The sequence below is a fragment of the Trichechus manatus genome, unplaced genomic scaffold, assembly GCF_000243295.1.
Source record: "Trichechus manatus latirostris isolate Lorelei unplaced genomic scaffold, TriManLat1.0 scaffold00257, whole genome shotgun sequence".
Classification (NCBI taxonomy): domain Eukaryota; kingdom Metazoa; phylum Chordata; class Mammalia; order Sirenia; family Trichechidae; genus Trichechus; species Trichechus manatus.
The window spans coordinates 1,185,699-1,209,097 of NW_004444193.1; the positions used below are offsets into that span (position 1 = coordinate 1,185,699).

The 23,399-nt window shown below is 36.1% G+C and overlaps 1 protein-coding gene across 5 annotated transcripts in view; it reads left to right on the forward strand.

Annotated features, from left to right (window-relative positions):
- The window catches only part of WDFY3 (WD repeat and FYVE domain containing 3), a 278,975-nt gene that overhangs the window by 214,190 nt on the left and 41,386 nt on the right, over nucleotides 1-23,399 (forward strand). For 4 of the 5 annotated variants that reach the window (XM_023724712.1, XM_023724716.1, XM_023724713.1 and 1 more), the window contains 7 exons: nucleotides 3,099-3,176; nucleotides 4,651-4,878; nucleotides 12,872-12,925; nucleotides 15,885-16,053; nucleotides 18,595-18,758; nucleotides 21,250-21,398; nucleotides 22,544-22,664. In XM_023724712.1, the coding sequence (XP_023580480.1) occupies nucleotides 3,099-3,176; nucleotides 4,651-4,878; nucleotides 12,872-12,925; nucleotides 15,885-16,053; nucleotides 18,595-18,758; nucleotides 21,250-21,398; nucleotides 22,544-22,664 (963 nt within the window). The remainder of the gene's footprint in view (nucleotides 1-3,098; nucleotides 3,177-4,650; nucleotides 4,879-12,871; nucleotides 12,926-15,884; nucleotides 16,054-18,594; nucleotides 18,759-21,249; nucleotides 21,399-22,543; nucleotides 22,665-23,399) is intronic. The other variant, XM_023724715.1, reaches the window with a different exon arrangement.

Sequence of the window (23,399 nt, forward strand, 5' to 3'; positions counted from 1 at the left end):
GTATTTTTTAAAAAACTCATCTACCTGCAACAGTAATTTCTTCCTCATCATACTTCTGTCACCATCCCAGAATCTAAGTGGCAGCTGTGAAGAGGGTCTAAGAGAAACAGTGTGTATCAATCATCCCATGTGTCACAGGTTGGGTTCTCCAGGAAGCAAACTCTGAGGCAAAGTTTAGTGTGCAGGATGTTTATTAGGGAGCACCCTTGGGATCAATAGCTGTGGAAGGAAGAAGAAGGAAACAGTATTGAGCACAGAGAAATGCCAAGCTGAGCTGCAGGCCCTTTAACAGCCTCAGCTGACCTACATGGAGCCCTGGAGCCAAAATGGCCTGTCAGAGTTGACCTGCATTGTGTCAAAATCACTGAGTCTCCATATTCCCCAAATCAGTCAGCCACTGAATGTGAGGCATCCAGAGACTCTGAAGCTGAGGCAATCATTAAAGGGGCTGACAGCACTCCAGGAAGTGGGGCAGCAAGCCCTTCCTCAGAGAGGCATTTGAAGGGGTACAGCTATGTGTCTGTCACTCTAGGCCTCCATCAGATTCATGATATAATCAGACTTTTCTCGTTGGATTTGTTTTTTCCTGTAATGGGTGCTTTTCACAGAATTTTAGTTGTTTAGCACTAATTTTAAGGCTAGTTAACTTTTTTTCTGATAGATCAATGAGATATTAAAGATTCTTTTTTTTCTTTTTTAAATTTTATTGTGGTTTAGGTGAAAGTTTACAATATAAATTAGTTTTTCATTCTAAAGTTTATACACAAACTGTTTTGTGACATTGGTTGCAATCCCCGCAATGTGTCAGCAGTCTCCCCCTTTCCCTTTCCGCCTGGGTTCTCTGTGTCCATTGGTCCAGTTTCCTGTCCCTTTCTGCCTTCTTGTCTTTGCTTTTGGGCAGGTTTTGCCCATTTGGTCTCATATACTTGATTGAACTAAGAAGCACATTCCCCATGTGTGTTATTGTTTGTTTTATAGGCCTGTCTAATCTTTTGCTGAAAGGTGGACTTCAGGAGTGGCTTCAGTTCTGAGTTAGCAGGGTGTCCGGGAGCCATAGTCTCGGGGGTTCCTGCAGTCTCTGTCAGACCAGTAAGTCTGGTCTTTTTTTTGTGAATTTGAATTTTGTTTTACATTTTTCTCCCGCTCTGTCCAGGACCCGCTATCGTGATCCCTGTCAGATCGCTAGGTGGTGGTAGCCAGGCACCATTTAGTTCTTCTGGGCTCAGACTGGTGGAGGCTGTAGTTGATGTGGTCCATTAGTCCTTTGGACTAATATTTTACTTGTGTCTTTGGTTTTCTTCATTAGCCTTTGCGGGGCACAGGATGTATCTTAGATGGCCACTTACAAGCTTTTAAGACCCTAGATGCTGCTCACCAAAGTGGAATGTAGAGCATTTTCTTTATGAACTATGGTATGCCAGTTGACCTAGATGTCCCCTGAGACCATGGTCCCCAGCCCTCAGCCCCAGTAACTCAGTCCCTCAAAGTGTTTGGATGTGTCTAGGAAGCTTCTATAGCTTTGCCTTGGTCAAGTTGTACTGATTTCCCCTATGCTGTATGGTATCTTTCCCTTCATCAAAGTTACTTGTCTACTATCTAGTTGGTGATTTTTCCTTTTCTCTGCTCCTCTCCTTTGTAACCATCAAATATTGTTTTTTTTTTTTCTGTGTGTAAACCTTTTCTTGGGTTTTTATAATAGTGGTCTCATATGCTGTTTGTCTTTTTGTGATTGATTTAATTTCAGCATAATGCCCTCCAGATTCATCCATGTGTGAGATGTTTCACGGATTCATCACTGTTATCGTTGTATAGTATTCCATTGTGTTATGTACCATAATTTGTTTATCCATTCATCAGTTGATGGGCACTTAGGTTGTTTCCATCTTTTTGCTATTGTGAATAATGCTGCAGTAAACACGGGTGTGCGTATGTCTATTCATGTGATAGCTCTTATTTCTCTAGGATATATTCCTAGGAGTAGGATTGCTGGATCGTCTGGTATTTTTATTTCTAGCTTTTTAAAGAGGCACCATATTGTTTTCCATAGTGGTTGTACCATTTTACATTCCTACCAGCAGTGCATAAGAGTTCCAATCTCCCTGTAATCTAACATTAGTTATTTTCTGATTTTTTAGATTCGTGCCAGTAATGTCAGGGTGAGATGGTATCTCATGGTAGTTTTGATTTGCATTTCTCTAATGGCTAACGGTGATAAGCATTTCCTCATGTGTCTGTTAGCAGCCTGAATGTCTTCTTTGCTGAAGTATCTGTTTATATCCTTTGCCCATTTTTAAATTGGATTATTTATCTTTTTACTGTTGAGGTGTGGAAGCATTCTATAGATTTTAGAGATTAGACCCTTATTGGATATGTTGTAGCTAAAATTTTTTTCCCCATCTATAGGTTCTCTTTTTACTCTGTTGGTGAAGTCTTTTGATGAGTTTATGTGTTTAATTTTTAGGATCTCCCAGTTATCTAGTTATCTTCTGGTGTTTGTGCATTGTTAGTTTTGGTTTACATTGAATTTATGCCACGTATTAGGGCCTGTAGTGTTGTCCCTATTTTTTCTTCCGTGATTTTATAATTTTCTGTTTTATATTTAGGTCTTTGATCCATTTTGAGTTAGTTTTTGTGTATGGTGTGAGGTGTAGCTCCTGTTTCATTTTTTTACAGATGGACATCCAGTTTTGCCAGCACCATTTGTTAAAAACACTTATATTTTCCCCACTTAATGGACTATGGTCCTTTGTCAAAAATCAGAGGACCATAGGTGGATGGATTTACATCTGGGTTCTTGATTCTGTTCCATTTGTCTGTGTGTCATTGTACCAGTACCAGGCTGTTTTGACTACTGTGGCTGTGTAGTAGTTTCTGAAATCAGATAGGTGAGGCCTCCTCCTTTGCTCTTTTCCTTCAATAATGCTTTGCTTATCTGGGGCCTCTTTCCATTCCATATAAAGTTGATTAGTTTTTCCATCTCTTTGAAAAATGCTGTTGGTATTTGGATTAGGATTGCATTGTATCTGTAGATAGCTTTGGGTAGAATTGATGTTTTCACAATGTTGAGTCTTAAAGGTTCTTTTTCTATCCAATGTTAGGAGATTTCACAGTGGATGTTTACACATATTGCTGTTGTTCGTGACTTAGTAGACACACAATACAAGGAATATCAAGAGGTAAGAATTCATAATCATAATAATGATTTGGTTTGCATGCCATGGGTGAGAAACAACTGTTCTTCTCTTGGGATATTCCTACCCATTTTGGGCAAGTTGCTGAATTGTATTCATCATCAGAAGATGATTTTAAATGATCCCTGCCAACATCTATTTTGGCCATTGATTTTAAGATAGAAAAAATTGAATTTCCTATAGGCAGACTGCATTAAAAAGCAATAAACTGGAAATCAGTGCAGCTGAATCCTATTAACATTCACAACTGATGTGTTGCATGTCTTTATTTTTCAATAAAAAATAAAAATATCAGAATGATCCCACTCTTTCAGATCTAACAAGGAGATTGTGAAAATATGCATCAAAGTCTCTGAGAAGTCTTTTAAAATTCTAAAAAATTGCAAGTTCTTTTTTCTTACAGGTGCTTGGTGATTTTATCAGTAAAAAATAAATTTCATGAAATCTCCGTGGTGAATCTACAGTTATTGAATACCTTATTTTTAAGTATTTTGTTTCCAAAGCACCTGTTTTAAATCTGTTAAAGATTTCTAAATGATTAACAGCTAATATTTTCTGGACAAAAAGCTAGATCATTAGTTGATACAGGGTGTATTTTTTCCCCAGAAACATATCAGTACTACTGTGATATCATGTAACTTCATGATTAGTCATTTAATAATCATTATGGTTAGTTGCATAACAAGATCTTTATTCTTAGACTTATACCGTATGCTTATATCCTGCAAATCAGTAGATAAGTTAGTTATAATCACTTACTGTTGAAATGTTCCACATTGTGTGTGCAGGAAGTCATACCAAGTGACAGATTTCCAGTTAAGTAAAATGGTTGAGTTCATTTGGAATTATCCCAGTGGCCAATTGAAAATAGTTTTTCTTTGATTTTTCTATGAATGGCAACTTCCTTATCAGAGATGCATATTTATATTCTTTATCTAAAATCTTCGGAGATGTTTACCAAGCCTACTAGTAATACAGTGTGTTAGCAATTTTTCTTGATCTGTTTTCCTGGATTTTCCCAGATATATGTTCTAGTACCTGTTTTACAGTATTGGGGTGGGAGGGTTTATCCTTAAGATACTACGTTTATGTACTAATTCACACCAAACTAACCATTTTGATATCTCTTTAAAAGTAATATTACCATCTTTCCTGTGCCAGAGTTGACAAAGGCCCTTGAACTCTTCGACTGTATTTTATACTGTGCCCTGTACGCATCTGTCATTTACTTATTGCTAAAATAATCACCTTCTGTGTCACCACAATAATTCCCTCATCTTATAAATGGTTAACTTACTTTAATCAGAAATAAATGTAATTTTACTTATGTGATATTGGCTGAAGTGATGTTATTTGCATTTGTTTTTCCAAACATTAACTTGATTTATAAGTTATTTGTGAACGTTTTATCGTTACTCCTGTTTTTGCTTGAAAACCAACCTGGCATCTTTACCCTCAGCGTCAGCAAAATGCCCTGAAATACGTGACAGAGGAGTGGTGTCAAATCGAATATGAACTGCTGCGCGAGCGAGGATTGTGGGGTCCTCCCATTGGCTCCCATTTAGACAAATGGATGTTGGAGATGACAGAAGGGCCCTGCAGAATGAGGAAAAAAATGGTCCGAAATGATATGTTTTATAACCATTACCCTTATGTGCCAGAAACAGAACAAGAGACAAATGTGGCGGTGAGTATGTGGAATTAAATATTGGTAATGGCTCTTTCAAGTTTTTCTTTTCTTTGTAAGCATTTTTCCTTATTAGGTCAATTAACCAAAACCTCTAACTCAGTGAATTCAGCAAACTGCATATTAAATTGATAATACCAGAGTGGTTGTGGAATGATAAGATGGAGCAGTATCACAGGAATCACATTGTAGTGAAGTGGTTTAGATCACAGACTCTGGAGCCAGGCGACTGCCCAGGTTCAGATCCTGGCTCTGCTTCAGGTCATTTAACCTCTTCAAAGTTTCAGTTTCCTTACGTCTAAAATGGGGAAAATAATAGTTCCACCTCATAGGGCTGTTAGGATTAAAGTAGTTAAAATCAGGAAAGTACTTAGAATAGTATTTAGCACAGAATAAGCATTATATAAGTAAGTGTTAAATAAAATAAATATTGGCACTAAGTGATATTCTTTGAAGAAATATAGAAAACAACCAAAGAATAATAGCCTGAATATATGCACCTTTCCATTATGTTGAGAAGCTTTTATCACTGACGCCACAGATTTAAGCCATACAACATTTGCCCTTAAGTTCCTTTTTTTTTCAAGTAAGTAAACATCTTTCCCAAAGCCATCATTCTGATGTTTTTCACAGGAATGCATCATCATGCACAAAACTTGAAAAATTTTGTCTAAATTGATAATGGCTGAGGAATCATGTTTTTAAGTTGAGAAGCACATAATCTTCCCTTTAAAATCATTAACAGTTTAAGAAAAGAAAACACAAGAGTGTATTTTTTTATTCTGAGAACTCTTCATAACATTTTCTAAACAGTAATTCAACTCTTCATGTCCAACACTAATCTTTTGCTTCCAAAATTAGAAAAGTGTTTTTCTCCTTAGAAGTTCAATGAAATTTTGGTGAAGGGTAAGACAGTACACAATACTGGGGAAGCCAGCACAACTTGTACAAGGCAAGGTCATAGACGCTCCATAGACACATCCAAACTCCCTGAGGGTCTGAATTGCTAGGCTGAGGGCTGTGGGGACCATGATCTCGGGGAACATTTAGCTCAATTGGCATAACATAGTTTATAAAGAAAATGTTCTACATTCTACCTTGGTGAGTAGTGTCTGGGGTCTTAAAAACCTGTGAGCGGCCATCTGAGATACTCCACTGGGTGAAAGGGAGAATGAAGAAAACAAGATACAAGGGAAAGATTAGTCCAAAGGACTAATGAACCACAACTACCACGGCCTCCACCAGACTGAATCCAGTACGGCTAGATGGTGCCCGGCTACCACCATTGACTGCTGTGACAGGGATCACAGTAGAGGTTCCCGGACAGAGCTGGAAAAAAAATTCTAACTCACAAAAAAGACCAGACTTGCTGGCCTAACAGAGACTGGAGAAACCCTGAGAGTATGGCCCCTGGATGCCCTTTTAGCTCAGTAATGAAGTCACTCCTGAGGTTTACCCTTCAGCCAAAGATTAGACAGCCCCATAAAACAAAATGAGACTAAAGGAGCACAACAGCCCAGGGACAAGGACTAGAAGGCAGGAGGGGACAGGAAAGCTGGTAATAGGGAACCCAAGGTCGAGAAGGGAGAGTGCTGACATATCGTGGAGTTGTTAATCAATGTCATAAAACAATATGTGTACTAACTGTTTAATGAGAAACTAGTTTGTTCTGTAAACCATCTAAAGTACAATAAAAAGAAAAATTCACTGAGTTATAGAATCACACCTTTTGGAATTGAGAGAGGACCTCACAGACAATTTCTTTTTAGAGGATTGTGATCCCTTAGAAATATAATTCATGCCATAGATGCAAGCTACACATATCATTTTAAATTCTCAAGCACATGTTTAAAATGTTTGAACATAGGTAAAATTAATTTTAATCTTTTACCTAATCTGATATATCCAAAATATTATTTCAGTGTGTAATCAATTATAAAAATATTTATGAGATGGTTTACTTTTTTTTTAAATCAAATCTTCGAAATCCAATGAATATTTTACACTTACAGCACATCTCAATTCAGACTCGCCACATTTCAGAGGCTCAATAGCCAGATGTGGCCAGTGTCTACCATATTGGATAGTGCAACTCCAGAGAATTGTAGTCTTTTAGATGAGTGTTTTGTGATTTTTCTTTTAAAATCTGTACACCTTGTTGATAAATGTAAAGCTCTCATGTCCTCCTTTAATGTCATTTATATTTTCGAAAAAAGAATTAATATTATGACTTCTAAAGAATAATGACTTTTAAAGAAGATAATTTGGAAAAAAGTATTCTAAAATGATCCCTCTCATCAAGAACCTGATCCTTGGACCCTGATTTTTCAGCCTGACAATCACTGACCACACTGCTTAATTAACCCCTGGACTAAGGAGGTTGCTAGTAGCATCTCATGTTTTGTTTCACCCTAGTATTTAACTGCCGCCTAAAATAAACCCAGTCTTCCTTGTAGAAATAACTCCTGTATTTAGTTAGAAACTCAGGTCACTACAAAGAACATTTTGGGCATGTTCTTGTTGGAAATTTTATTCATAGGATTGTAGAATCTGAAAGGTATAAAGTCCAGCCGCCTACCCAGTGAAGTTTTATTATATACTATTAAAAACTTCATTTCAGAAGCCTCGATGGTTTAAGTGCTTTCCCATTCATGACTTTATATTTGATTCTCTCATCAAATGAAGAAACTAAAATATATAATGGAGACTTGAACCATTTGTTTCCTAATAAATAGTTCACGTTATGTTATGTGAGGCAGCTTCAGTTGTTCCAGGGCTGCTTTTTTTTTCCCCCTGCCAGAAGCCTGGCTCCATTTATCTTGTATTTATTGGTATAACCTCTATCCTGAGGGTACTTAGAATATAAGTCTTAGGTCCTGCTTATGTATACTTACTGAAGATATTTAAAGATAGCTCTCGAAAATCTACTCTCCTCACAGGTATTCAATTCTTTCAAGAATGGCATACTTGGTATAACTATAACTTAAAGCACTGTAATTCTAATACTGGAGCTCTATGTAAAAACATAATCCATTTGTATTTCTACAGCCTTTTACCAACACCTACACTTGTAAAAGCACTCTAGTAATACATTCTCTAATTATTAATATTTCTTCCAAACAAATAATTGATGAAGAATTTAGTCCTGTACCATTTGGTTAACATATATCTTATCGAGCCAAACACTGATTTTATTGAATCCATTCGAGAACACTGAAATGTAAAATAAATATCCTCTCTTAAATATATGACCAACTCAACTACTTTGATTTAAATGAGGCATACATTCTTGTTATTTTTCCAATAAACATAGTATTTTTATCTTCTCCTTCCCTTTTTTGTAACAGTAACATTTATTTTACAGAAGTGTATTTAGACTTTTATAAGAGATAAAAACAGAGTCACCTATTAGAGTTCACACTTACCACCTTACTGTCATTAGTGTTTTACATAAGCAAAGGAGTTCACCAGCCTCTGAAATCTAAATAGACGTACTCATAAATTATAAGTATGTACCATATGGAACTTATTTTTTTTAACAGATGGGTTAGATAGATACCGAGAAATACAAGGCAGTCCAGAAATGTTGTAGATACATTTACATAAAAGGAAAGAGTTGGGGGGAAGGGTGCAATTTTAGAATCCTAAATTCAGGCCCCTCGGTTCATGCAGAAGTCAAGGTCAACCTGCTGTGATTAAATTTTCTGAATGAATAATTTTTATTTTGGTTTTGCTAGTTTAGAATCCTTTGGAAATATGAAACACCATTAAATTTCTACTTTTATTTTATGGAATATGCATTCTGGCGGTGTTGACAAAAAAGAAAATTACAAAATAGAAAAATCTGTTATCCCAATCACTTCTATCATAAAATCAAAAAGAAGAGCTAATATTTATAAAGCACAGTGAGCTAGATATTCTGTAGAGCAATTTATATGAAGTTTTTTTTAAAAAAATTCTGAATTATTATCCCTGTTTTACAAATGAGGAACTGAAATCTGGAAAAGTTAAGAAAGGCCTTTTAGGTCACAGTTACTTAGCAGTGGAGTAAACTATAAGTATAGGTTGATGGTCTTGCAATAGTTGAATCTCTTGAAAAAGAAAAGATTCTGATGTTTGCCTGTTTTGTGACATTATCCATAGACTGTAAGCTTCTTCCAGATGAAAACCATGTATTAGATTTTGTCTCTTAACTACTAGCTGAATGTCCAGTGCTTAATAATGTCCAATGAGTGAACCACCAGCCCTCTGTCATCCAAGCTGAAGTTATAGATCGTATCTACTGCTTCCTGTGTAACATTCTATAGACTTTTCCTAAATCTGAAACTTTGCCATTAAAAAGGACCAGCAGGCAGATTTTACAGGACTTGAAGTTCATGCAGTTTGGCAGAAGGCTCTTTAAGGAAAAAGAAAACAAAATTATGAATGCAAAATTACTACAGCTGCTCTTTCAGGGTTTTGAAAGGAAGCATGGGAAATGAGGGCCCTTGAGGTTTAATCTTCATTAACTTCATAATAAATCCACCTCTGCACTGAACTATGTTAAATACTGCCTTTCAGGGTTAGAGATCAATAACTTCTTCTCTTTCAGCTGCCATAAATTTGTGGCCCTACTTTCGTACATTTATTTATAAAATCCAGTTAGTACATTTTGCAATATAACAGATATGTGCCAACCTAAAAATTGCTTTATTTTAAAGCCTCTTATTTTGTAAAACAGGTTTAACTTAGAACAAGGGCAGATAATTTGATCTTTTGCCTTATTTATGAAGAATAATTATTGTTTCCAAATAACATTTTTTAGTCCTACTGCTTAAGCTAGAAGAATGCAGTGATTTTTTTTAAAGTTAATTTTTTATCTTAAAATCTTTGCTGTTTAAAAATGAATCAGTTGATTATTCCTTTAGTCATTAAAGTCCCATATCTTATATCTTGATAATAATGTTATGTGTTGTATGAGAAATAACCTAGCTATTATTCTAAGTTTTGAGCATTATTTTTTATTTTTAAATTAGATGTTTGTTTTAGGGTATCAAACACATCTTAGTATTTCCTTTTCTGTAGACTTAAAAGCTTTGAAAATTTATCGACTAAAATTATTTTAGTGAAGCAACAATAATAATGATTATTAATGTTCTGAGAAAAATTAGATACATATGGATTGGGGGGCAGGTAATTTTCATAACTAAAATAGCTACACCAGATTGCACTGTAGTTCTGTATTTTAAGTGGTAATATCAGTTATAGATAGTTATTAAGATGTGAGCCTGGGATTGATATGATAAAAGTACAAAATCTGGTTATTTTTAAGCGAATCTTTCATTACCCTGAATCCTCAAGAAGGACAGTGAGATCCCATGTTATACCCAAACTCAATGCTGTCAAGCTGATTCTGATTCATAGCAACCCCATAGGGTTTCCAAAGCTGTATATCTCTATGGAAGCAGGCTACCACATCTTTCTCCCTCGGAGCCACTGGTGGTTTCGAACTGACAACCTTTTTGATTAGCAGTCGATTGCTTTAACCACTGTACCACCAGGGCTCCTTCATATTTTACCATTTATTACAAATTGTATTTAAATACTAAAACTTAATTTTAATTCTGCCATCTCCCTATTTTCACAGAATAATAATCTCAAAAAAAATTTACTGTTTTTTGCAAAGATCATTGGAGTAAAAAGGCTTACCTGTCTGCCTATTAATACTGGGCTGCTCAGAGGCAAGAGGGTAAATGATTTTATTTTAACGTTCTTTTTCTAATTAAGGCAATCTCTTCTGGCTGCTGCTACATATTTTTTAATGTAATATATAGATGTCACAAAACTCATGGAAGCTAAGCAACTCACTCAGGAATTTTTATTTTCAGCATTATAAAAACATTTGAAGTAAAGGGTCTATTAAATTTTTTTCTAGAAGTCCTTAACTTGTCTGCTAACCAAAAGGTTGGCAGTTCACATCCACCAGCCACTCCTTGGAAACCCTATGGGACAGTTCTACTCTGTCCTATAGGGTTGCTATGAGTCGGAATCCACTTGATGGTGATGGATTTTTGGATATATAAACATAATAATTCAGTGATAAATTTTTTTAATAAATGGGAGCTATGATGTTATAATGGTGTAACATGTATCTTTGCTATTGAATGCTGTACCTATTAGTAAAATCAGAACCTCAGTCACTCAGTGGATCAATGAGCAAGTATGTATTAAACCAGTAGTATAGCATGCACTGCAGGGAAAGTATAAGCATGTACATGGTAGACCCTGCCCACATTGTGGTTAGAGATATATAGTGGAATATATAGTGAACATAGGAGCCCTGGTGGCACAGTGGTTAAAGCACTGGTCTGCTATCCAAAAGGCCAGCAGTTTGAACCCACCAGCTGCTCCACAGGAGAAAGATGTGGCAGTCTGCCTCCATAAAGATTTACAGCCTTGGAAACCCGATGGAGCAGTTCTACACTGTCGTATAGGGTCAGTAGGAGTCAGAATCCACTTGACGGCAGTGGGTTTTGGGTTTTATAGTGAACGTCAAAGTTAGATTTGACAGTAGAATTAGTCTGTTTTGCTATACTGGTTTATCACATATCTATCCAGCAGTCTATCTTATTTTTTGATGAGTTTCAAACCATATTGCAGAAATCAGTACCCTTCACCCGTAAACACTTCCACACGCGTATCATTAATTAGAGTTCAATATTTGTTTAAAATTCTTTTCTTTTTAATTGAGGTAAAATTTAGATACATTGAAATACACAGATCTTAAGTGTACCATTCAGTGGGTTTGGGCAAACTGCATCAACATCTAGAACATTGATATAGAACATTTTACAGATTATTCTTTGATGTAAGATGTACTTTCTTAGTAACAGCTTTCTTGAGATATAGTCGCATACCAAAAATTCACTTGTTTAAAGCATTCAGTGGTTCTTAGTATAGTCACAGAGTTTTACAACCTTTACCACCTAACTTCAGAACATTTTCATCACCCCCAAAAGAAACTTCATATATAAGGTATACTTTTAAAAGTTTCTTTTAAAGAGAAATGTTTAGTAAACATTGTGAAGTATTTTGAAGTTATGGCCCGCTAGCCCAGTGTTTGTTTTGGCTAAGGAAGCAACATTTGTGAAAACATTTTGCCTTTTCACGTTTACTGTAGTCGAGCTTATAGAAGTCATCTCCAGATGTAAACTGTGAATTGGAAGAGAAATTGGTAGTAGTTCTTGGGTTCATTTTATCCATTTGTAGCTGTCTGTGTGTTTACATACACAAGCCATGTACTACCGCTCAGTGGAAATTGCCTTTTTATTAATCAGGGTTCTAGGAATAAAATACAAAGCAACTGCTTAGTTCTTTTAAAAAGCACTCTTTACAAACTTTTAGTTTAGGAGCTGAGGATGCAGTCTGCCTTCTCCTTTCAGCCTTTCTGGGATTGTATCTGTGAGAGTAATGAAAAGTAGGTGTCTGAACTTTTATGGGCGGGTTGTTTTTCATTAACAAGTACTTAGTAATTTCCTGTGGTATGGGATATTGTAGATAATACTTCAACCCAATTGCTCCTGTTACAACACAGATCTGGGGATGAGCACAGTGAAAATGTAGATGGAACATATTAGCTAGCATTAGGTTCTATTTTCCAGATTTCAGGGGTTTTTTCCTTTTAAAACCATGTAAAGAGTTGCCTATAAATCACCCATGACAGTGGTGGCCTCTGCTGGGGTTTTGTCTATGTGAGTTTTAAGAGTTTGTCCTGTTCAGTAGCATGAGAATTCTAGTGTATGTAAGGTTTTAAAATTACTTTCGATAATTGAGAAAATAATCATAAGATGTAAAGTCATTATTTCCAGCAATTAGGATACCAAGTTTATTTTCTCTGAGTGAGTATATCTTCCATATTCCTTATAGTCCTCAAGAAAGTTTTATTTTTGTGTTCTTCAAGTTGTTTTTTGTTTGTGTTTTTCTGATATGTCTATACTTAATACCCTGTTTTCAGTCTGAGATCCCAAGTAAACAGCCTGAGGCACCTGATGATATCATTCCTCAAAAGGTAAAACACAAGTTACCCTAAGACAATGCAAAATACTTGCAGTTTTTTTAGTGCATGGTAGACTAGACTAACTTAAAAGATTGGCTTTCAATTTGCTTTTTCTGTAAGATTCTTGGAAACCCTGGTGGCATAGTGGTTAAGACCTATGACTGCTGAACAAAAGGTCGGCAGTTCAAATCCACCAGGTGCTCCTTGGAAACCCTATGGGACAGTTCTGCTCTGTCCTATAGGGTCCCTATGATTTGGAGTCAACTAGACGGCAATGGATTTGGTTTGGTTTGTAAGGTTCTTGGAATTAAAAAGTTTGTTTCATTCATGCTGAAAGAGCTGCTCTACTGTTTCTCAGCTTCATTCTAATTAGCTCTTTCTAGGGTTTGTATAAGGAGCCCTCGTGGTGCAGTGGTTAAACATTTCAGCTGCTAACCAAAAGGCTGGCAGTTCGAACCTACCAGCCACTCCACGGGAGAAAGATGTGGCAGTCTGCTTCCATAAAGATTACAGCCTTGGAAACCCTGTGGAGCAGTTCTACTCTGTCCATATAGGGTTGCTATGAGTTGAAATCAGCTCAACAGCAACGGGTTGGTTGGTTAGGGTTTGTATGCTGCTCACTAACAGGCTGAGTTTCCTTTGCACTCACAATAAAATGTGTACCGCTTCACACATAAACTAACAAATTCTGAGGCATGTTAGTAATGGGCAGCCTGACATGTTCAACTTCTTTTTTCAATTATATGTCATTCGTTTAGATACTGAACAGTGTGTATTTTGAGAATGCAAGAGTATCCTCTTCAAACTTTTTTCTATCAGAAAGAACTAATGGAAATGTATTAAAAGACCGTGTGATCACATTTTCAAATGCAGTTTTAATTAATTTAAAAATGTATAATTTTTTCACTGTCCAGAAAGATTCCATACTTTAATTTTAAAAAGACTTTAAACATTTAATTCAGTAAAACATGTAGTTCCTAACAGCACAGAAATGTACTAAAGTTATCTAGGAGAAAATGCTTGTAGTTCAAGTTTAAATCAGTATATGAAGTCAGTAAGCAGGTAGAGTCTGTCCCACATCTATTAATTCATTGTCTTGCCCATCACTAACTATGCTTTCATCTTTTTAAACAGTAGCAATTTTGAATTAGTATATTGAAGAAGATTGTCATACCTCTTAAGAATTGTTATGGTACAAAGTTAACTAATTTTATTTTAAAAAAATTGCAGTGCTCTCATTAGTTTGCCCATCAGATTGTTTCTCCCATAATTGTGATATCATTTTCAAATCATTTTAAGACTTTCTCATCTAATATTTTTCAGTTTCCATTTGCTGCATATCATTCCTCAGTTAGGGTACAGCTCTGTTTGGTTCCTGGCTCTGTGTGTGTAGTTAAAAGAAGGGTAATGTGGCTTCAGTCTGGTTTTTTGTTTTTTTAACCCCAAACTGCTTCAGTATTTCAGTCTAAATATTCCGTGCAGTTTGGTACTTGCTTTCCACTTTAGTTAGAATTCCTTTAAATATATATGTATATTTTGCATATATATGGAGAGAGAGAGATTGATTTTGAGAAAATGGCTCACGGTTGTGGGGACTGGCACGTCCAAAATCTGTAGGTCAGGTGACAGGCTGGAAATTAAGGAAATCTTGCACCCCAAAATCAATAAGTAGGTAGTGGGCAAGAGAGAGAATTCTGGCAAGATCTCTGTTTATAGCCCGGAGGCAGAATACTCCCTAGAGAAACCTCTCTTTTTGCTCTTAAGGCCTTAGTCTGATTGCATGAGGCCCACACACTTTATGGAGGCTAAGCTGCTTTACTTAAGGCCAAGTGATTTAATCACATTTATATATTTTTTAGCAACATCGAAACTAGTGTTTGACAAATAACAGGGCACTGTAGCCTAGCCAAACTGACATACAAGATTAACATCACAATATTCATAGGAAAGAAAAAATAAAATAATGTTTAGAAAGGAATGTTTTTGAGGCATGTTTCAAATTCCATCTTTTTCCTAATTGTTAGCCCAAAATCTGAATCTAATTCTGACTGAAGGAAGCTGAATAAACTGTTGCTCTATGGTTTTAAATTTTGTAGGATATTTTAGACCTTAATTTCTTACTGTTTGTATTTTAGAAAAGTTTTTAGGTCAATTGGAGAACCTGAAATGTTCTTATATCACATGCCAAAAAATTGTTTCTCTGATGTTTCTAGGTGAATTTCTTCTTCAAAATGGACATATATATATATACTTGCTATACTCATTTAGTTAGTAGGTTTGTTGATCTTATTTTTTTGTATAACAAATGAGAATGCTTTATCAAATTGGAGGTACCAGTTTATAGTAACAGGCCAGCCAGAGTGCCATCTGGCCTGAAGCTAGTGGACTCTGTGGTGGGTCAGGACTTTCAGAAGGATCTGAAGAAGGTTGGGTCATTTCCAAAGTTCCAGCAAAATGTGGGAAAATGGAAAAGAGAGCAGTTCTGAGTCACTATCACTAAGTATCTGAAGTAAACATTCATACAGATTATTACAACTGAATGGATGGACCTTTAGGCCTGACCTACTTCTCTTGAGACTCTTCCTTACAGACTAGACATTGCTTGCAGCTCCATGCTCTCTAACAGTGGACATTCTCTTTACCATACAGGGAGGGTTTCTGATACATCAACGTGGGTGTATTTTACTAATGTAAAATCTTTGCCTAGGGATTATTGGAGCCCTGTTTCAGAAAGAACAAAACCGCTAATATTATTGTTTTATATATATCTTTTAAAAATCAATGGAATTTAAAAATAGGCATACTTAACCTGAATTTCTGTGAATTTATTGTGTATACATTCTGTCTGTTAAAAGCCCCTAAAAAAAAGTAACACATAAAGAAGTCTTGACATCATATCTTTCCTCAGGAAGGTTATATTTTAATCTTTAGAGATAATTATCTGAGTCCTTTCTCTTTTGTTACCTCTTAGAAACCTGCTCGATACAGAAGAGCCGTAAGTTATGACAGTAAAGAATACTACATGCGACTAGCCTCTGGCAATCCAGCCATTGTCCAAGATACCATTGTAGAAAGTTCAGAAGGTGAAGCTACTCAGCAAGAGCCAGAGCATGGTGAAGACACAATTGCTAAAGTCAAAGGTCAGCCTTCCTCTTTGATTTTGATTAAAAATCATTTTGGAACATTCTTTATATTTGAATTTTATATGAAAATACGAGCAACTGTAAATAGTAGGGCCAATCTTAAAAGCATTCATACTATACCATCTCACCCTTTTTAAGGCTTAATCTCTGAAGCAGAATTGGAGACTGGCCTTTTATTGCCTATAGATAAATGTAATGTGCCTGTTTGCTTAATATTTTTTATTGTATTTGGCAATATTTCCAGTGGTTCCTGCTTATTTTAAGTTAAAGTGTGATAACTGATTACGTATTTATAAAATAAAAACAACTACTGAATGTGTCATTAGTGCACATTAGCCAACAGTAAGAAATAATGGTCTTTCTTCTATGAGCTGATAGGGATTATCCCAAATCCAAACCTCTAGGAGCTTAGTAGAGCATGCATAAGATTATGAATTACACTACAATGGCCGTAGACTTTTTGAGTCTGTACTTTTCCATATGTGTGCCCTCGACCTGGGATGCTTCTTCCTCCTTCCTTGTTCTATATCCAGTCTTCAAAACACTTCTCAAATATCAAACCATCCTTCTTTGAAGACCTTTTCAGCTACTCTGTCCACTGTCGGTGCTTTGCTCATATCTCTGTTATAGCAATTCCAGTGATGAGCTTCATCTCTTTATAAATTGATCTCTTCCTAAACTATGATTTTCTCACCACCAGAAGTGGTTTCTCACCTTACAGCTTTTAGCACATGCCTAGCACAAAATCGGGATTCAGTCAGTATTGAATATATAAATCAATCTATTGTTAAACTTTTAAAACTGATTCAGCATAAATTCATAAGTCTTTGCATATTCTATAAATAAAACTCTAGAATGTGAATTAATATCTGTAAATTAGGACCTGAATTTCAGATTCTGTTGATTAAAAAACTAGCAGTATATGACTGTGTCAACAAACAACACCATCTCAAATTTGTGATCAATGTTTCCCATTATTATGATATACCTGTTCTCTCTTGGGATGACTAGGACTTACTAAACAGTACGTAATTGCTTTAACATTTTCAAAGAATCCCTAAAACTTTTAGTAGTTTAACACAGTTTAAAACCTTCTAATTTTCTTCACATGGCATCAGCAAAGTTATTGGGATGGGTCCAAAGCTGTAGTTACTGGGTGTAAGCCAAGGTATAATCCACAGAGTAGTAAACTGATTTATATTTAGATCATTGCCACTTAACTTCTCTGGGCCTCATTTTCTTAATTTCTAATTGAACTAAAAAAAAAAACAAAAAACCACCCACAAATATTGATGGCCCTACTATAGTATGCTGCAAGTTATTGTGCTTGCTGAACATGGAGATGGAGGCTTTGATTCATTAAAGTAAAAATAATGCAACTGTGTTTCGCTGCTGTGGGTGTGCTCAACAGCGCTTACTTATTATACTGCATTTCATATATGGAAATGAGGTTCTTCTCAAGGCAAAACAGAACCTCTGATAACTAATATTCAAAGGGTAAGACTCTAACACGCTGACTTATGCTTTTCCAAAATGCTTAGAGCAACTATAATCAACATTTGTAACATTACTTTTGATAGTACAACTAAAGAATGTTAATTTAATGAAATGTGGGATTTAGAATATATTTCGAGTGTTTCCCATACTTTAAGATTTCACTGGCTACTATCATCCACTGATTTTAATTTCAACTCCTGTGATTATCAATAAAGTTATCAAAATGTAGGCATTCTCTTAAACAAATACTGTCCTTGTATTGGAGCCCTGGTGGCACAGTGGTCGGCTGCTAACCAAAAGGTCAGCAGTTGAACTCCACCAGCTGCTCCTTGGAAACACTATGGGGCAATTCTAATCTGTCCTATAAGGTCACTATGAGTCGGAATCGACTCAACGGCAGCAGGTTTGGTTTGATTTTTTTGGTCCTTGTAAAGAATTCTGTTATTTTGTTCATTATGACTTGATGATTTGACCACATTTCATTCATGTAAGAATGACCATAATGCTGCTTGTGAAATGAGGCTTGAGATGGTCTTAATAGGCCGTCCGGGTAGGTGGATTCTCTTGTAATTATGTTTATAACTTACTCTTTATTTTTATTTCTGATAGTAATTGATCATTTTACTCATGGTTACCCCCTCAGTGACATCTATCTATAATCAGTTCCACTCTCAACGTTAATTATTCTAAGTTCTCTGTTTATCATCATCATCGGATACTTTTCAAGCGTTTACTCAGTGCTGAGCACTTCATATGAATTATCTCATTTAGTCCCCCAACAACTCTCTGAAGTAAATAGTATTCCTGTCCCAGTTTTATAGATGAGAAAACTCAGGTTCAAAGAGGGTAAATAGCCTTTCCAAGGTCATGCACCTGTTAACTCCAGAGCCTGTGCTGTTAACCGCTGAACTGTGCTGCCTCCCTGTACCTTCCAGAGTTATCTCACGTTAGGAATGTATAGGAAGACTCCATGAGACTAAACTGCTCTGTCAGATGGCATCCACAAAGTCACATGGCCATCTTGGTTATTGTACTCTATAGGTCTGGTTAAGCCTCCTCTGAAGCGGTCTCGATCTGCGCCTGATGGAGGAGATGAGGAGAACCAAGAGCAGCTACAAGACCAGATTGCTGAGGGCAGTTCTATAGAAGAAGAGGAGAAAACAGACAATGCAACGTTACTGCGCCTGTTAGAGGAAGGAGAAAAGGTACTGTGCTTTAAAAAGGATTCTATTGAAGTAACTTGTTTTCAAATTGTGAGTTAATAGAGTATCTAGTGGTCGAAGATAAATATTTTAGCCTCTGTAAGAAAATATAGTATTAAGCAATCTTTTGGGTCTACTACTCTACTTCTCTCATCTTCATTTTCTGACCTCTGTGAACACACTTCACAGTGTAAAGTTTCGTTGGATACAGTATTAACAATTGACACCTATTTCACTGTCGTTCTGTAGACCCTTTATTAGACTGCGGCTCTTGCCATAATTCCCTATTTCATTATCCATGTAGGTGAAGCATTTAGTAATCTGACTTTTTATTTTTCCTGCTCCTCTAATTCCAGTAACCACCTATAAGCAACTTCAGTGAATCTATACCATCACCGCAAGTCCTGTGTTTACTTCCTGCTCTCTCACTCGCCTGGCCTTCCTGTTTCTCTTTCAACCTCCTATCCCTGGTGACCTCTCCAGACTTGTTTTACTGACTCTGCCTTGTAGCCAGAGCTCCTGCAGCGTTTTCTGACTTCACCCATCACGCTTCTTCACTCTACACTTTTACTCATATTGTATTTTCTGTCAAAATGCCCCTTTCTCCTTCTTCTAGATAGCTTCTTCTAGTAACTCCCATTTATATACCTCTATTTAACTAGATGACTTTAACACATAGGAAGATTTCCCTCACTGTGTTGCCAGCTCGGGCTTGGTTAGATACCTCTCCTCTGTGCTTTTATAATGCCTGTGTATACTGCTCTGTATTATCATATCATAATTATTTCTTACTGTCTCTTCCCATAGATGGTAAGGCATTGTTTCTTAATCCTATCACCAGTGCCTTACACAGCTTCCATCACATAAAAGACACCCAATAAACCTTTGAATGATGGAATGATTGGTTGAATAAATAAGGAAATGAATTAATGAATGAGTGAATGAATGAATGAATTGTAGTGAGTATCACATTTTTAAAGATATTCTTTTTGCCTATAATATTATATCTTGGTATAACGCTTAGGATCTTACCAACTGAAAAGTGGTAACCAGAAATTGGGAGTATAATTAGGACAGTTCTGTTCAGTTGTGTGACTTGATCAGTCTGGAATGAATATAGAAAAATAAACCTGTAACTATAAAAGAATATCAGATCTGAAGGAAGCTCAAGAGAGGCTGCTAGGTTCATGGTAAAGTTCTGTTTCTTGATCTGTATGTTGATTGCACAATGTTTTTAGCTTTTGAAAATTCATCAAGCCATGAAGTTATGCAATGCACATTTTTCTGTATGTATATTACACTGCAATCAAGTTATTTTAAAAGTACATCTGGATTTCTCCTGTAACATTCTATACTTTTATTATTGAAGTGGTACAGATATGGCAATGAAAATTGACTTATATTTGTATATTTTAGAAAATGTTTTCTAATGCTTTCAGTTTTTAAACTTTTAATTTCAAGAATGCAGTTTTTGCTCTAATTGCTTGAAGTTTGAATAGCACAGGAAATGTATTCAAACTGACATTTATTTGACATTTGTTTGACTTTGGTTTAGTTGCTGATTTTCTTTTCCTTGACTCGTGTTGAACTGAGTTTAAGCAAGAAAGGATTTTTGCTAAGAACTGGAGACTTCCCTTGAGAAAGAAAACAGTACTTACACCGAGAGATTTAGCAGCTCCTTCCTCCTAGGAGGAAAATACAACTTCTGCCAAGTCTGGCTTTTTACAGTGGCACAAGGTGGGGGAGCAAATAGGGACAAATTCCATAGTTACAGTTCCAAGATAGAAAAAGAGATATGTGAGCAATTTGGAAGAGACAACCTACAATTTCTAGCATGTTTGTGTGCATTATCTCAAATCTCACAACCCAGTGAGGTATAGTTGAAATTTACAAATGAAGACACTGAGGCCCAGAGAAATTAAGTAACTGGGCAAATTGTACTGCTATTAAGTTACAGAGCTGGAAATTCATTCAGGGCTGCCAGGCTCTCAGACCTTTTTCATTCTGTATCATCTTCCCTCACATAGGGCACAGTCCTATTCTAATCTCTTCACATGTGTCCCTCAATTCCCATTCCTGCTAAACTTGTTGTGTCTGTCTTCCCCCATGAGAGCAGGCACCTTTGTAACATGTTCATCACTTATACAACATCGCACAAATGGGAATGGCCCATAGTAAACACTTAGTGAATATTTGAAGAGATGGATGGATGGATTGGATAGATGGATGGACAGACTGGATAAATGAATGGACTGGAATTGCTGAAGTCAGCTGCAAATCAGACTGTAGTGATGGTTGATTCGGTTTAATATCCTTAAGCTCAGGCTTAGTATGCTTAGCTAAGGGGATAGCAAAATAGAGTAATGTCTTGGCAGAATTGTTTGCCCATTAAAGACATGTTTAAAAACATTTTACTTCCATTATATAGAAAGATTATAATTAACTAGATTTTTTTAAAAGCTGTATTAATGGACGTGCATGACTTTCTTTATAGATCCAACACATGTACCGTTGCGCTCGAGTCCAAGGCCTCGATACCAGTGAGGGGCTACTTCTTTTTGGTAAAGAGCATTTTTATGTGATTGATGGATTTACAATGACAGCAACCAGGGAAATAAGAGATATTGAAACCTTACCTCCAAAGTAAGTAGAATGAAGAGGAAGAAAGTACAACTATGTTGAGAAGATAGAAAATATGTTTACATAGTTTTTTTTATCCAAAAATTGTTTTAAATATTATTATCACTAAGGTTGTGTGCATCTGTCATTAAGTATTCATGAGGGTAATACTGAGTTATTTCAAGGTACTAAAGAAAAAGCTTTGCCTTGTTCATCAACACGAAAACTACATAAAATATAGTTCTGTGCATTAATAGCATTAGATAATGAGTTACTTAAATTACAATCTATATATTGATAAATTTATCCTGAACTTTTGTTTTTTTCTTAAAATTTCAGTACATGCAAAGTTGTAGAGAAAGCGTAGGTGACTGCTCAGTACTCTTAACCGGTGATCGAGCCGACCCATGTACTCTGAGTACCCTAGAAGCAGTGTAACTGAAACACAAGCAAGGATCAACCGACTTTTACCCGGGTTTCTTTTCTTCTGCCACTCCTATGATGAAGTGATAATGGGTAATGGAAACCCAGAAGACAGACAAAACTAGAGGGAAGATAAGAAGCTTGAGGTTTAGAAAATCAACAGGCCTTTTGTCTCTTTAACATTTTGAACATCTAGCATTGTTGAATGTAGAATGGTCCTGTGGTTCATTCCTAGGAGAGATCTCAAACACTGGCATATATAGCTGTGCCTACGTGTTAATGGCTTTTGGCAGCAATTAGGGCCACAGTGATTTTTGTGGGCCCCTTCCTCCCTACAAAAATACTAAATATTATGTTTTATGACTGTTGGTATAAAGATGAACATCTTAATGGTATATGTTAAAATTTATTTTTCTACCTAAAAGTTTATTGTTTCCCTCTGATGAAAAAAATATTAAAATATTTTCTTGGGCCCCTAAAAGATTGTGTGCCTGATGAATAAATTAGCCCTGACCAAAATAATGAGGTTTTTTATATTGCATTCATCAAAAGGTACTGCCTTGTATTCTAAGCACATAACCAATGATTCTTTTAAATGGTTTTTGTTCATTTGTTTAACTGAAAATTCTCATTTATTGTTCCCTCGCTCCTATTTATATGTTGAAAATAACACATCCTTTGTTGGGCAGTGAATTTATCTCTGGCTGTGTTTGTGCTTTTCTCCTTTCTCCCTTGGCTGCCTGTAGTATGCATGAGCCAATTATCCCTCGAGGAGCCAGGCAAGGCCCCAGTCAACTCAAGAGAACCTGCAGCATTTTTGCGTATGAAGATATCAAGGAAGTACATAAAAGGAGATATCTCTTGCAGGCGAGTCCATTTAGTACTAACCCTTTTGTCATGTTCCTTTATTTGGAAGATGTATTATTTTAAAACTAGTACATGCCATAAAAGTTTTCTCTAGGATCTGCATTATTCCATAGACTTGGTCCTGTGATAGATAAGCTCATGTTACATGGATATATAACTGTATATAATGCATCTCTTGTTTTTAAGTGCAACCTAGAGCTTCAGTGATATCTTTGTTATCTGTCTTTCCATATAGCTATCCAAGCCATCATTTTCATTGTCTTTTAATATAAAAATTATATCCTCACTATAATACACAAATTCTCTAAGTGTAGAATTTGTTACAAAGTATCTTTATCTTGGACTCCATCCAAAAGAGTAGAATTACTGAGATAAAAAAGACCTCACTGAAAGGTGATCCCATGACAGATCCTGAGTACACGTTAATAGCAAGATTCCAAATATTAGCTAAATTGGAAGAGGAGTTCATATTTTGGGGTAGTATCATAAGAGCTCTAGAGTCAGACTGCTGGAATCAAACTCAGCTCGCCATATACCAGTGTGTGACTGGGGCATGGTGCTCTCCCTGTGCCCGTCAGTGTCTTCTTCTGTGATGTGGGATTAATAATAGTAGTTACCTCAGAGGGTGGTGCTGGGGACTAGATGAAACCATGCATATAGGACACTCCCAAGTCTTAATGATATGTATTTTTACAATGATGTTAATTCATTAAAAAACCTTTATTGAGTACCTAG